We start from the raw sequence: 14442 nt of genomic DNA, 5'->3' as shown, positions 1-14442 counted from the left end.
GCCCTGGGAGGAGGTGTAGACAGCCGCGCAGAGACCCTGGAGAGCCAGGGAGGAAGCCAGAGCTTGTCAGCGGAGTTCAAGGGCATTGTGGGGGGCGGTGGGAACATGGCTCCCCTGCAGAGGTGAGCAAGTGTGAGGAAGCAAGGGTTCAAGCCACCAGGCGCTGCTCCACAGAGAGGAGGGGGTGCCAGGCATTGGGGGCCCATGTTCACCCTGTGGGACGCTTCCTGTTTTCTTGCCTCTCACAAAGAGGATGTTTAATTTTTTGCAAAGAAACTTGCTTCCTCCAGCAGGGCTGGGGGGATTGGGGGACAGGAGCCAGGCTCTGAACTCCCCAGGCTCTTCCCGAAGTGGGGTGTCCGCCTGCAGCTCCCACCCAGCACCCCACTGAGTGTAAAGGTGTCCTCCCCTCAGCCTCCTGAAAAGGTCAAGGAGAGGGGAGCTGCCAGGCCGGCCCTGTGCCGGAGGGCATCTTACCACGTGAAGGAAAGACGGGGGTGGTCCAGGCGCAGGGGACCAGACAGTGACTCAAAAAGCCTTGCAGTCCAGGGGCTGCTTTGAGGGACGGAAGAGTTATCCGTGGGGAGCCTGCATGAAAGGAGAGATTAGAATCCAAACCCAGCTCAGTGGGGGGATGCCTTCACTGGCAGAGAAGAATTCATTAATTCCTTTCACAAAGATGTTATTGAGCGATTACTGTATGTCAAGCATTGTTCTTAGTGCTTTACCTGTATTCATTCATTCAATCTTCCCCATGGCCCTGAGTTAGGCAGTAGTAAGCCCTGCGGGAAGCTGAAACAGTGAGGTTTCGAAACTTGCTCCTGGCCGCACAGCTCCTAAGTGGCAGAGCTGGGAAAGCTCGCGCTGTTAACTGCTTTGCTCCGTGGCTCCCTCCCCTGAAGACTGCTGAGTAGTGTTTTAATGAAAAGCAGAGGTCTGCTTAGAAGAACTGACAAGATCCTAAACTGACTTTTAATAGATTCGATAGGAATCCCAAATGTCCCACGAGGGTCTGCTTTAATGAACCAACAAAAGCCTTAAATGACCCTGAGAAAGGGCCCTACTTTGATGAACGAACAAAGCGTTCTTATCCCTGGCACGGCCTCAAGGCCTCGGTCAAGCTTAAAGACATCTGTTCCTTCTAAAGCAGGCTGCCTCTGCAGCCAGATTTCACTTTCCCTTTGTTTTTCCTCCTACCAGCATATGTGGAACACCTGCTATTTCCAATGCCCTGAAACTTAGCTGAGCTATGGGGTGCAGAGCTGGATGAAGGTTTGCCCCTCCCCTAGAAGAGTTCACTCGGCAGAAATAAAAATAATGATGATAATATGACACTTGATAAGTAGCATTCATTGACCTCCAGCTGTGTGCCCAGGTGGCCTTGTGCTGGGCAACGCGGGAGGGCAGGGCTGGCCCTTGGAGGGGAAGACAATGATCAGAGGAAGCTGCTGCTGGGAGGTGGTGGGTGAGGGCATCTGTTTTTTGTTGAAGTTTCACTAGTTCTTTGGATGGGACACTTCAAACTTTTCTTGAAGTCTAGACACCTGCCTAGCCAGTCCCCGTCCCCCCGCCCCTTAGTCATTTGGGCCAAGGCCTCTGCTGACAGGTGTCTCTTTCCCTGGCTGGCCTGGAGCACAGATGTTTAATGGCTCTCAGGGGGGAAGAGGAGAGAGATGAGAGATCACGGAGTAGGCCGGGATAGACGGGGGAGTGGTGTGTGTGTGTGTGCGTGTGTGTGTGTGTGCTCCTGCCGGCTTGCGCCCGCGCGCCTGTGTATGAATACCCTGAGGGTATCTCAGCTACCTGTACATGTTCCCAGCAACAAACACACGTATGTGAGTTCCACGTGTGTCTTACTATGTTACTTGCCTGGTTGTGTCTTATGTCTGTCGCTGCCTATCCAACTTGTGTGTTTCCTTTTTGACAACTGTGTGTTGGTCCCATCTGCTTGCACAGTTCATCTACATGGGGCTTGTGTGTGTGTTCCCTGGGTGCTTATGTGTCTCCTTTGTAATGCTCGTGGGTGAGAAGTGTGTTAATCTGTCTCTCCTCTGTGTGTGTGTCTCCGATGTCTGTGTGTCTTTCTTCTCTGGCACCATGTTTGCATCTCTCCTTGGTGAGTGGCTATAGGTGTGTGCTCCCTAAGGGCATTTCTTTTGGTGGCAGTGTATGTTCCCTTGTTTCCTCTTCATGCAGCTTTAGGTGTATTTTCTGCATTTCGTCTTTGTAATGATAGTAAGTGTACTCTCTGCATCCCTGTTTTTCCAGTTTGTGCGCCTATATATGCTTTCCCTGTGCATGTCTTCCCTGACTTGATTTGTGTGAATAGCTGTGTATACACGGCTGTGTGCACCTGTCTGCTTGAATGCAGTTGTGCATGTGTCTGTAACTGCGGCTTCTCTGTCTGTACAATCGTGTCTGCCTGCGGGTGCCTCTCTCTCTGTGACCAGAGCTGTATGTGGTCACAAGTTCATACACAAATTCACATGCACAGAGGTATCATGATAGAGGCTGAACCTGGACGTTGGCCTCCAGGGCCATCTGAACCTGGAATCGTGTGTGTGGGAGATGCTGGGCCTGTGTATGATGTTGTCGGCTCTGTGGAATCATATTTGTCTGTGTGCTCTGGCTCTGTGTGTGGTTGTGAGTCTGTGTGTGATTTGCCTGTTGGTTCTCTTTGGTGTGGCTGTGAGTCCGTGGGTGATGATGTCTGTGAGTCTGTAGTGGCTGTAAAGCAGTGTGAGCCTATCCTTGCATCCGTCTGTGATCTCTGTGTGCGGCTCAGTGGGTGATGATACTTATAAGACTAAGTCACCCTGTGTGGCTATACGTGGCTGTCCCATGGCCTGGGCTCTCCGTGTGCCGTCTGCGCGTGTTCGTATTGGTCAGCCTGTATTCTGTGTGTGTGGCTGGGAGTCTGCATGCGAGTTTGTACCTCTGTGGGTGATGGCGAGCCCGCCTCCATCTCTAAGCCCCTGGATGGGGCTGCGATCTCTGAGTGTGTGGGAGTCTCTCTCCTGCTGTGCGGAAGTGAACGCCCCATCCCACCCTCCTCCCACTGCGAGTGGGGTGGGAGCCTCCAGGCTAGCTTTGAAGTCCCAGCCAGCCCCTGGCCTTTCCGGGAATTCTGTGCTCCCTGTGGGGGGCGGGCAGGTGGGTGGAGGGGCCGGGACAGAGGCCTCTTGTCCACCTGGGCCTCAAACAGCCCAGTTGAGTTGGGCCTGGACCCCATGTCCACCCCGCCTGACTTCCTGCAGGAGACGCAGACATGCCTGTCACATGCCCGAATGGAGTCAACTGACAGACCCCTATTTAAGAGAGACAGGCAGACAGACAGTGGGGCTCCTCCGTTAGGGTGTGGACAGGCTCCACCCAATGCCTAGGCTGGGGTCCAGGACTTCAGGGTGTGCCTAGTTTGCAGACAGTGTGTATCCACACTCCCCGCCCAACTACAAGTGCCCTCCCTGCCTCCCTCTGGGGACCCCCCCCAAGATCTAGGGTCCTCTCTCGGCTGGGCTGTCTGTCTGAGGTCAGCCTCTGGTGGCCTGGCCGTGCCTCTCCCTGCACCTGTCCCACTGCTGTCCCCAGGTCTGTCTGCTCCTCTGCCTGAATCTGACTTTCTCTGCCTGTTGCCACCTGCCCCTCCGTGTGTCTCTCTGCCTCAGCCACTTGCTCTGTCCCTTTGAGCCAATGTGTCTGTTCCTAACCTCTGTTTGGGGATGTGTCTGGCGGTGTCCACCTGTCCATCTGCATTCATCCAGGAGCTTGCGAGAGCCTCTCCTTGCCCACCGTTTCTGAGTCTCTTTCTTTGCTGACTGTCCCTCTGCCTGTCTACCACTCCCTCACACCCTGTCTTTCTGTCCCCTCCTGTTGTCTGTCCTTGTGCTGTTTCTTCTGCCTGCCTGTCTCTATTTGGGATTGTTTCTCTTCCTATCTCTGTCTCTCCTCCTGCCATCCATCCCATCCCACTGTATGTCTGACCCCTGAGTCAGTTCTGTCTGTCTGTCCCTCTCTCTAGGAGTGGATCTACTCCCTTGATCTTTCAGCCCATCTCCCTCACCTCCCCCGAAACCTCTGTTTCCCTCCATGTGGGTTCAGATGAAGGGAGGCACACCCCCGCCACGACTTCCCCCTGCCCAGAACCAGAAGAGGGAAACTGAATTAAAGTTAAAACTTTACAGGAAAAAAAATCCGCCTGCCAGATGGGGCCCGGGCAGTGCTGATTAGCCGCCGAGCAAGCCCGGCGGAGTTGATTGGTCAGAGGGCAGGCGAAGGCAGGGTCTGGCTGAGCGGGAGCCCTGCCGCCCGGCGGGGTCCCAGAGCCCTAGTTCTGAGTTGCTGCCGCTTCAGGAGCTGAGAGGAGCAGGGAGGTGAGGAGGGGGTGCTGGCCATCGAGGGGGGCTCCTGAGTCCCCAAGGCACGAATGGGGGTCCTGGGAGAGGGCTCAGGGGTTCCCTGGAGGCATTTTTAGCACTAGTACAGAATTGAATGGGAGGGGGAATCCTTTTGGTACCCTGATCCCAGGAAATGAATTCAGGAGTGGGTGGGAGGCTCCAGAGGGTGCTCATGGCTGACGATGGGGCTCCTTGAGAGCCTTCCCTGACCCAGGAAGGGGATTCAGGGCTTGGGTAGGGGGTTTCCTGGAGGGAGTTTTAGTCATGATGGGGACCTTGAATGGGGGTTTCTGAGATACGGCATTCCCAGGAAGTGAGTTCAGGGCTGGGGGCTTCTTCAGAGACACTCCATCCAGAAGAGGGAGGCTCCAGGCTTGCGTGGGGATTGCAGAGACACCCCACCCCAGGAAACACATCAGGCCCTGGGAGGGGGCTTTTGATGATTGTCTCAGAGACAGCTTCTCTTCAGGAGGGGAAATTAGGGCTTGGCCATGTTCCTGAGACACCCCAAGCCCAGAAAGGATCTCAAGTCTGGAAGTGTCTCTAAAGTGACTTCTACTGGAATAGGAGTGTTTAAGACTTGACAAGGGTCCCAGAAAATACCTCTCTAGTCCCTAGAAGGGGGATTAAATGAGGGTCCCTGGGTCACTTCTATCCCTGGAGGGGGGTTCAGTTTGGAGAATTGCTTTTGGCCTCTAGTGAGAATATTCAGAGTTGTGGCAGAGAGCAGTTTGCCGCGTCCAGGGGGTGGGGGGCTGGGGTCGCTGAGCCCGCCTCCCATCCTCAGCCCCTCCAACAGGTTGCATCAGCTCTGGGCTCAGGCTGGCGGCCCAGGCGGGGAGGAGGGGGGTAGGGGGCGTTAGGAGGGGTGGGGCAGTCAGGCGGACACGTGTCCCTGTAAGGAGTGAGAGGCATGACCACGCGGTGAGGGTGGAGGGAAGAGGGGGGTGCGCGGGGGACCGGGGAAGGGAAGAGACAGACAGCAAGAGAGAGTGAGTCTGGGGTCTGGGAGGAGAGGCTATCCCAGCTCCAAATGGCCATCTCATCTGCTGAGGGGTCGGTATCTCTCTCTTTCTGTCTCTGTCTCTACCCCTCTATCTCTTGCTGCCCTCTTTTTCTCCATGTCTCAGTGAGTAACTGTTGGCGTCTCTCCCCTGAGTCCCTCTCTCTCTCTCTCTCATCTCTTTCTTTGTCGGCCTCTCCCTCTTGTCTCCAATTATCTCCACTTATCTCCCTGTCTCTCTAATCCCTCTGTTCCTGTTCCCCTCACCTCATCTTTGTGTCTCTGTTTCTATATCTATCTGTCCGTCGCTATCGGACCCCCCCGACCCCCTTCATCTAGTTCTCCCCACCTTGTAAGTCCCCCTGCTCCATCTCTGAGCCCCCCACCCCATTTCTCTGCCCACAGGATGGAACTGCAGGATCCAAAGATGAACGGAGCCCTCCCTGGGGGTGCTGTGGAGTGAGTCGGGGACCCAAGGGGTTGAGGTCAGGGATCAGAATTACCTTCTCATCAGCCTCAATTTCCCTGCCTATTCTAGCTACAGGCAGGAGCACGAGGGCTTCCTGCCCAGCCATAGTCCTTCTCCTGGGAGGAAGCCAGCCCAGTTCATGGATGTGAGTGACCCCACAGGATCTGTCCCAGCTGCACCTTGCCCAGCTCAGCCCCTCCCCTACTGCTCCCTCTTCCCGGTTATTCCCTTCAGCTGTTTTGCCTCTGGTCGCTGCCCCACCCTTCCCTGTTCCTCTCCACTTCCAGCTGCTCCCCTCTAAAATCTCACCTAGCCTTTCCCTTCCCAGCTCTCCTTGTCTTCAAATCTTTTTCCTTCCTCTGATGGCCCTTCCTGGGCTTCTCCTCTGCCCCAGTCACTTCTTCCCTAGTCTTTCCCAGGCCCCGGCACTGGTCTCCTTCCCTGGTCCCCCTCCCCATGTGTGCCCGGGCCTTGCCCCTTACCCGCAGTTCGAGGGGAAGACATCGTTTGGAATGTCAGTGTTCAACCTCAGCAACGCCATCATGGGCAGCGGCATCCTGGGGCTGGCCTATGCCATGGCCCACACAGGGGTCCTCTTCTTCTTGTGAGTCCTAGGCAGTCTGGGGTGGGGGAGGGGTGTGGTGGGCAGGCGGGAGGCCTGGGGGCCAAGTCCAAGCAGTGCCATCTGCCACAGGGCCCTGCTGCTCTGCATCGCTCTTCTGTCTTCGTACTCCATCCATCTCCTGCTGACCTGTGCTGGTGTTGTAGGTGAGACCCAGAGCTCAGCCTAGACCTTGGACCCCAGATCCTGGATCCAGGACCCCAGACACCACGCTCAGCTCTCTGGGCTCCAGACCTCAGAGGGCACCCTGGCCCTCAGACCTCATCTGGGCTCCCAGATTCCCAGCTCCCAATCCGCAACCCTCAGCCCTCAGTCTGGCCATCAAACCAGACCCCCTACCCCAGACCACTCCACTCCACTTCTAGCCCCCACCCCTCAGTCTCCAGCACACGTATCCATGGAAGCCAGCCCCGCAACCCTGAGACTGCCGGTCCTCAGCCCCCAGCTCTCAGACTTCACTCCTGCCATGCCTCAGTCCATATCCTGCCCCAAGACCCCAACTACCCACATCCGGCCCCCAACCTTCTCCCTGGTCACAGATCCACCTACCAGACTCCAACCCCAACTGCTTAGCCCTCACCTCCAGCTCCCAGCAATGAGGCCCAATTAGCCCAAACCCCAGCTCCCCAGCTCCCAGACTCTCTGGCCTCCAACTCACCCCTGGCCTGGCCTCCTCGACCCACAACCTGTTCCTTTCTGGTCCCCTCCCCTCCAGGCATCCGAGCCTATGAACAGCTGGGACAGAGGGCGCTGGGGCCTGTGGGGAAGGTAGTGGTGGCCGCGGTCATCTGTCTGCACAATGTTGGGGGTGAGGACTCTGGGAGGTGGGGGTCAGCTTGTGGGAAGAGGGTGGGCTGAGGTGGGCTTCCCCAGGCTGGGGTGGGAGGGAGATGAGAGGGATCCTTCTGCTTACACCTCCCCCCACCTGCACCAGCCATGTCCAGTTACCTGTTCATCATCAAATCCGAACTCCCCCTGGTTATCGGCACTTTCCTGGACATGGACCCTGAGGGGTGAGTGTGCAACACCCCTTGGCTCTGGCCCACAGACCACTGATTCTGCCCATGAGGTCTGGCTACTAGCTTCAACTGTGTGTCCAGCTGACCCCCAGGTCTTCCATTTTGAGACATTTGGGCAGGCCAGTTTGTTCAGACTGCGATTCCTGTGTGTTGTGATGCCAGTAGTATGTGTGACTCTTGCTCTGGCTGTAGGAGTCCAATAAGACCATGTGTTGATTTTTGTGACTGTTCTGGCTGACTCTGTGTGTTCAGTGTACTCTGATGTTGACCGTGTGGCTGTACCTATCCAGTTGACCTAAACTCTGTCCGTGGGTTTGATTCTGTGACTCTTATACTGGCAGGTTCTCTGGCCATCTGTATGCTAGCTGACTACAGCTGTGTCCTGTATACTGTGGCTCCAACCATGTGTGTTTGACATTTGCTTACTCTGACTTTCTCTGTCCAGTGGATTCTGTTTGATTCTGGGTCCATTAGGCTGACTGAATCTGTCTAGCTATAAGTGTATGGTCACTGACTCCAAGAGAGTATGTGCACGTGTGTGTGCAGTGTACCGTGGTGCCAGCTAAGTATATGTGATTTGTGTTTAACTTTCTGTGTTTAACTTGGTGACCATCGTTCTGGCAAATTCTTTCTGGCTGTTTGTGTGTGATCCTCAACTACAACTGTATATGCCTTCTGTATTATGGTTCTAGCCATGTATGTTTGCCTGTTGTTCTGAGTATGTATCCAGCTGACTGTGTGTTTAATTCTGTATCCATCTGCTGGCTGAATCTTTTCAATTGTTTGTATATGATAGCTGATTCTGTGTATCCTGTTAGATCTTTGGTTTGATCCTGAAACCATCCAGGTAGCTGACAGTCTACGTGACTAGGTGTGTCTAACTATTATAATTAGCTCCCACTGTATGGGGAGCACCCCAATGCACCCCAATGGTGCTTTGTTAGTTTAGGTCTGTGTAACTGTGTGTCTAAGGTAGAAAGAGAATGTGTGAATACCTGGAGCATAGTAAGCACTTAATAAAATTCTTTTGAATAAATGAGCAGTTGTTCAGCCAATTCTGTAGTAACAGACTATCTTGCCTGGGCACCTCCCTCCAATCTCTGTACAGATCCTGCTCTTTCTTTGAGCTTGGTTCCAACTGAGTGGTCAGCTGGCTGATTCTGTCTCTATTTCCATCTTTGACTGTGTGGCCAAATCGGCCCAGCCACTTTCAGGTGCTCAACAAACCTTGAGTTGTTCAAACAACCACACATGTGTGTTTCTGACTTTTTGTCTGACTCTGCATTGTTGCCTGCCTACCAGATCATCAGACTGGTGTTCTACCTATCAGACATACCAGGGTCATGACTCTCTCTGTGTCTGGTACCTTGTGTTGGACTATGTGAGTCTGGCTGATGTGGGGTATTGTTTGCTCATCTGCTTGTATGTCCATCTGAGGTCTGATGGCACACTTTTGTCCAGCTGTGTGTGTGTTTCCAGCTATATCCCTCTGACTGTGTGTGACTGACAGTCCGATAATCCGTCTGGCTGTTTCCGTCAATCATTTTGTGCCATTTGTCTCTGTAACCACCTGGATGACTTCTCATAGCTGAAGGGTCAGCCCATCTCTCCTGACTGCATGCAGAAACCTCTCTGTCCAGCTGTCTTCTATGAGCGTCTGCCTGACAGTTTTCTTTGATAGGCAGCTAGTCACTATGTTTACCTGTCTCCTTAGGGACTGGTTCTTGAAGGGAAACCTCCTCATCATCATTGTCAGTGTGTTAATCATCCTGCCACTGGCCCTCATGAGACACTTGGGTAAGAGGCTTCCTGCGTTGGTCATTGGATGGTGGAATTAGAGAAGGGGAGCCAGATTCAAAGAATCTCCACTTTCAAGGGCTATGGAATACCAGAGGAGAGCTTGTTTGGTGTGGGGTTTTAACAGATGAATAAGAGTTTGCTAAGTGTGTGTGTGTGTGGGGGGGTGGTCCAGGTAGAAGTAGAAGTTTGTGCAAAGTGTGGCAAAATTGGGGTGAGGGGGCCTTGAAGGCCAGCCTGGGGGGTTGATATTTGCTCTGGGGGGATCCCTTGATTTCTGAGGCTCCATATATTGCCCCTTGCAGGCTACCTGGGGTATACCAGTGGTCTCTCTCTGACCTGTATGCTATTTTTCCTCATTTCGGTGAGTCTGAGGGAGAAGGACATGAAAAAGTGTGGAGGGAGTTTGGGGCATTGGGACATAGCCTTCCCCATGACCTCACTTCCACACCCTCCCTCCCCCAGGTCATCTATAAGAAGTTCCAGCTTGGCTGTGCTATAGGCCACAATGAGACAGCAGTGGAGAGGAAGAGCCCCCCAAGCCTCAACACAAGCTGTGAGGCCCAGATGTTCACAGCTGACTCACAGGTTGGTGTGCAGGCATATGTCTATGCCTTGCACCGCACTCAGGTCCTCTGGTTCTGTCACACAGTGCACTCTGCTCAGAGTGGAGCCAGGTATCAGACACTGGGGGCTTCCATGTGTCTGATATGGAGGGCAGTGGTGGGGCTGGGGGGATGGGGAGGAGAGGATTGAACCCTGCAGGCTCTAATCTCTTGTACTTGGGCCACTCCCCCAGATGTTCTACACAGTGCCCATTATGGCTTTTGCTTTTGTCTGCCACCCTGAGGTGCTGCCCATCTACACAGAACTCTGCCGGTGAGTGGGCAGGCAAGTGGGCATGCGTGATGGGGCAGCAGGTGGGGTGATAGTCATAATGTCTGATAAGCCCTACAACAGTCCTTGTGCTGTAGCTTGATTGTGGCTAGATTGTGCCAAGGGAGGTGTTTGAGGTGGCCAGGAGGCCTTGGGAAACGCAGGGCAGTGACTGTTTACTAATTGGGACTTTTAAGTATTCTACTCTTTTAACATCCAGTACAAGTATGAATGGACAAGTGGGGAGGCTGAGAAGATGAGATGGAGGGGTGGCATACGTGGATGGGATGCGGAGATGGAGATGGTCAGATGGAGAGGGATATGGATGGACAAAGGGAGGGCAGGGATGATATGATAGGGGGATGTATGGATGATCAGTCAGAGGGACAGCATGGATGATCAGAATGGAGAGGCTGTGACAGTCTAATGGAAGAGAGAGGCAGAGATGGGCGGAGAGATAGGCCAAGATGGTCATATGGGGTAAGATGGATGGACAGAGAAGGGAGGCGTGGCTAGTACAAGGGAGGCAGAGATGGGCATCCCAGTGTGTACTAGCTGAACATCAGCTCTGGGAGGAGGGGACTCTGGAGGATGGGGGCTGGTTTTGAGGGGCCTGGACCAAGTCCAGGGGTCTGGGCATGACAGTTCTATGACCTCTATACCTCAGGCCCTCCAAGCGCAGAATGCAGGCCGTGGCCAATGTGTCCATTGGGGCCATGTTCTGCATGTATGCACTCACAGCGACCTTTGGCTACCTGACCTTCTACAGTGAGTGGGGCTGGGGCCAGGGTTGGGTAGGGAGCTGGGGTGGGGACTGGGCAGACTGCTGGGCAGGAACCTGAGCACTTTCCCTCCATGCCCTCAGACCTATCAGTTTCAAAAGGGACTTTACGCATCACACATGGAGATTTTGTCACCGTCTGTGTGTGTGTGTGTGTGTGTGTGTGTGTGTGTGCGCGTGCGCGTGTGCACACGTATATGTTTCTGGGACACTGGTCCTGGTGCTCCAGTCACATCCCGTATCCCATGTTCCATGTCCCAGGCAGCGTGGAGGCTGAGATGCTGCACATGTACAGCCAGCAGGATCTGCTCATCCTCTGTGTGCGCCTAGCCGTGCTGCTTGCGGTGACTCTCACTGTGCCAGTTGTGCTGTTCCCTGTGCGTTGGGGGCGAGGGTGGGCCCATGGAGCAGAGGGACATGGATGGATGGGTAGGGGGCATAGACAGGAATGTTTGGATGGACAGTAGAGATGGGAGTGGATGGATGGATGGATAGAGGAGGTTGGGACGGACAGACAGGGAAGGCAGAGTTGTCAAATGGACAGAGAGGGCAAAAATAGATGGTCAGACACAAGGTGGACATAGATGGCAGAGCAGAAAGAATCAGGAGGACAGGGGCAGTCAGTTGGAGGGAGGAGGCACAGATGTCTGGCTAGACAGAAGAGGGAGGCAGGAATGGTCAGACAGGGAAGAGGCACAGATAGACATTCAGGATGGAGAAATAGGGATGGCCAGAAAAAGGGTGGAGGCAGGAGTAGTGAGGTGTAGGAGGGACAAGGCTCTCAGACGGAGAGGTGGGATGACTAGACAGAGGGGGGAGATATGGGGGTTGTCAGATGGAGAGAGAGGGACAGGGATCTCAGGGTGAAAGCACAAGTGGGTGGTCAGACAGGAGGAGGCAGAGATAGTTGGATAGAGGAGGAGGACAAGATTTCAGACAGTGAGTGGAGGAATAGATGGATGATCAGACAGAAGGAAGAGTCATGGGTTGTCAGACAGAAGGGAGGCAGGATGCTCATTCAGAAGGTGGAAACATAGAAGGATGGTCAGACAGGGTGGAGAGACAGTCAGGTGGAGGGGAAATCAGGGATCACAGACTGAGGGCGGTGTTAAAGACAGATGACTACATGGAAGGGGAGGTAGTGCTTGAGCCCTGACCTGTGTCCTACCCTACTCTGGTCACAGATCCGCCGGGCTCTGCAGCAGCTGCTCTTCCCAAGCAAGGCCTTCAGCTGGCCACGCCATGTGGCCATAGCCCTGATCCTCCTTGTCTTGGTCAATGTCCTCGTCATCTGCGTGCCAACTATCCGGGATATCTTTGGGGTTATCGGTCAGTACCCCCAACCCCAGTCCCAGACCCCACCTAATATGGGCCTTGTACCCCAAACTTACATTGATTCTGTCCCTCCTGCTTGTCCTTCAGGGTCCACCTCAGCCCCCAGCCTCATTTTCATCCTTCCCAGCGTCTTCTACCTCCGCATTGTACCCTCTGAGGTGGAGCCCCTCTACTCCTGGCCCAAGATCCAGGTGAGCATTCCAGGGGAGGGCTGGGGAAAGAGGGAGCATTCTGAGGAGGGAGCACTCCAGGATGGCTAGAAGTTGAAGGAACATTTTCAAGAGGAGGCTTGGCGGGGAGGGGGGCAGATGGTCTGGAAGAATGAAGGAGATTGTCATAGGAAGGGCCTGAGCAGACAGAGCACAAGAAGGGTCTAAGAAGACAGGAAGCACTCAAAAGGGGGCTGGCTTAGAGGAAGCATTCTTCAGACAGATGGAAGGAGCACTCTCAGAAGAGGGTTGGAACGTTTTCAAGGAGGATGTGGGAGAGTACTCCCTGAAGGGTTCTAGGAAGATGGAAGGAGGATTCACAGGAAGGCACTGGTTTTAAGGAAGGAGAGGGAGCAGGAAAGGAGGGTCATGAATGAACGGGGCACTCTCTGGAGGGGATGGAGGGCTTGAGGAACATCCTTTGGAGGAGCTTGGGTGTAGGTACCCAACCAGCTCCATCTTTTCTCCCTCACATCCACAGGCTCTGTGTTTTGGTATCCTGGGGGTCCTCTTCATGGCGATCAGTCTAGGTTTCATGTTTGCCAACTGGGCCACAGGCCAGAGCCATGTATCTGGACACTGACCAAGCCCTGCTCCACCTGGGCCCCCGTGTGCATGTGCCTGTGCACGTGGAGTAAGATGGGGCTGCTCTCCCGGGTCCCTCCTGCCTGGAGTGTGGAGGTGGCTGGTTCCCATCAACGTGGCTGTTTCCCATCAACATGGCTGTTGGAGGTAGGGGGCTACAGAGGCTGAAGAGTGGTCCTCTCCCTTCCTCCCCAGGGGATGCCGAGCTTGGATCATGGCCCTAACCCCAACTCCAGCCCCACGGGAGGAGGGGGAGGCCAGGTCCTTGGGGAGCCCCTGCACAACCCAGTCTTTTCTGCCTCCTCCTGGCAGAAGCTGTTTGTCAGGATCACCCTCGAGCTAAAGGGGAAGAATAAAGATGCTGAACTGCAACTCTGGCTTCAGTTTTTTGATCTCTTTCTAGGACTTCTTGGGGGACCTTTCCTAGGTTCACACAGGGGTAAATTGAGGCCCCAAGAGTAGGACTGCCAGCTCTCATCTGTTCACCCATATCTCCACAGTTCAGTAGCTCGCTACCCAACTCATAGATCTGTTCACTTGCTCACTCAGGAAATACCTCTTGAGAGCCTACTGGCTGCCAGGCACTGCTCTAGGTGCTGGGGATATAGCAATGTATCAAGCAGACAATAACCCCTGAAGATGATGTTCTAACACAAGAAAGGGCAAACTATTGCCTGCAGGCAAAATTCAGCCCACTGCCTTCTTGTATGTCCCCCAAGCTAAGAATGGTTTGCACATTTCTAAATGATTGAAAAAAAATAAAAAGAAGAATAATTTGTGACCCTTGAAAATTAATATGAAATTAAATTTCAGTGTCTGCAAATAAAGTCTTATTAAAACACAGTCACGCTCATTCATTTACACATTGTTGATGGTTCTTTAGTGCTACAGCAGCGGAACTGAGGAGTTGCAACAGAGACCATAGGGCTCACAAAGCCCAACCTATTTATTATCTGGCCCTTTTCAGGAAAAAATTGCTGATCTCTGATCTAGTAGGAGAGAGGAAAACAGATAATCATTCCTGATAAAGATAAGCACTATGAGGAAAATGGGTGATGACTGTGATGCCGGGGGCAGTGGCGGGGGGTGGGGGCAGTCAGGGAGACCTCACTGAGGAAAGGACAAGAAGCTGGGTCCTCGATTGGCTAGAAGGAGCAAGTCCCATGGTTATTTAGACAAAGTTCCAGACAGAGGCAGCAGCAAGTGCAGAGGGCCTGAGGTAGGAGCAAGCATAACAGGTCCAAGGAGGAGCCAGGGTGGCCATTTTGCTCTCCCATCAGCCAATTATACCACAGCCTTGCCAACAGCCTAAGTTATGAAACATGGAATTTTGCCCCCCAATAGGTGAAAAT

General features: G+C 53.8%; 1 protein-coding gene across 8 annotated transcripts; it reads left to right on the top strand.

Annotated features, from left to right (window-relative positions):
- Positions 1-4256: 4256 nt before the first annotated feature.
- On the top strand, positions 4257-13706 carry SLC38A5 (solute carrier family 38 member 5). Of its 8 annotated transcripts, none has more exons than XM_036841087.1 (16): positions 4257-4370; positions 5803-5856; positions 5912-6011; positions 6286-6470; positions 6561-6634; positions 7204-7296; positions 7423-7501; positions 9222-9304; positions 9610-9668; positions 9770-9892; positions 10104-10183; positions 10848-10948; positions 11223-11338; positions 12146-12290; positions 12384-12487; positions 12987-13706. In XM_036841087.1, the coding sequence occupies exons 2-16, from the start codon at positions 5804-5806 to the stop codon at positions 13086-13088; spliced, it is 1497 nt and encodes a 498-aa protein (XP_036696982.1). In that variant the 5' UTR covers positions 4257-4370; position 5803; the 3' UTR covers positions 13089-13706. The 8 variants fall into 8 exon arrangements, with proteins under 8 accessions (XP_036696982.1, XP_036696984.1, XP_036696988.1 ...); XM_036841089.1 differs by having other exon boundaries at positions 4259-4370; positions 5936-6011; positions 12987-13703; XM_036841093.1 differs by having other exon boundaries at positions 4265-4370; positions 5936-6011; positions 6355-6470; positions 12987-13462.
- The last annotated feature ends 736 nt before the right edge of the window (positions 13707-14442 follow it).

Source organism: Balaenoptera musculus, chromosome X (genome assembly GCF_009873245.2).
Source record: "Balaenoptera musculus isolate JJ_BM4_2016_0621 chromosome X, mBalMus1.pri.v3, whole genome shotgun sequence".
Taxonomy (NCBI): Eukaryota; Metazoa; Chordata; class Mammalia; order Artiodactyla; family Balaenopteridae; genus Balaenoptera; species Balaenoptera musculus.
This window is presented reverse-complemented; position numbering and strand designations above follow the sequence as displayed.

Coding starts and splice junctions, on each gene's coding strand:
- SLC38A5 (XM_036841087.1), top strand. CDS start 5,804: ATGGAACTGCAGGATCCAAAGATGAACGGAGCCCTCCCTGGGGGTGCT. Junction 7,297..7,422: donor CTGTCTGCACAATGTTGGGG/GTGAGGACTCTG, acceptor CACCTGCACCAG/CCATGTCCAGTTACCTGTTC. Junction 9,893..10,103: donor TGTTCACAGCTGACTCACAG/GTTGGTGTGCAG, acceptor CCACTCCCCCAG/ATGTTCTACACAGTGCCCAT.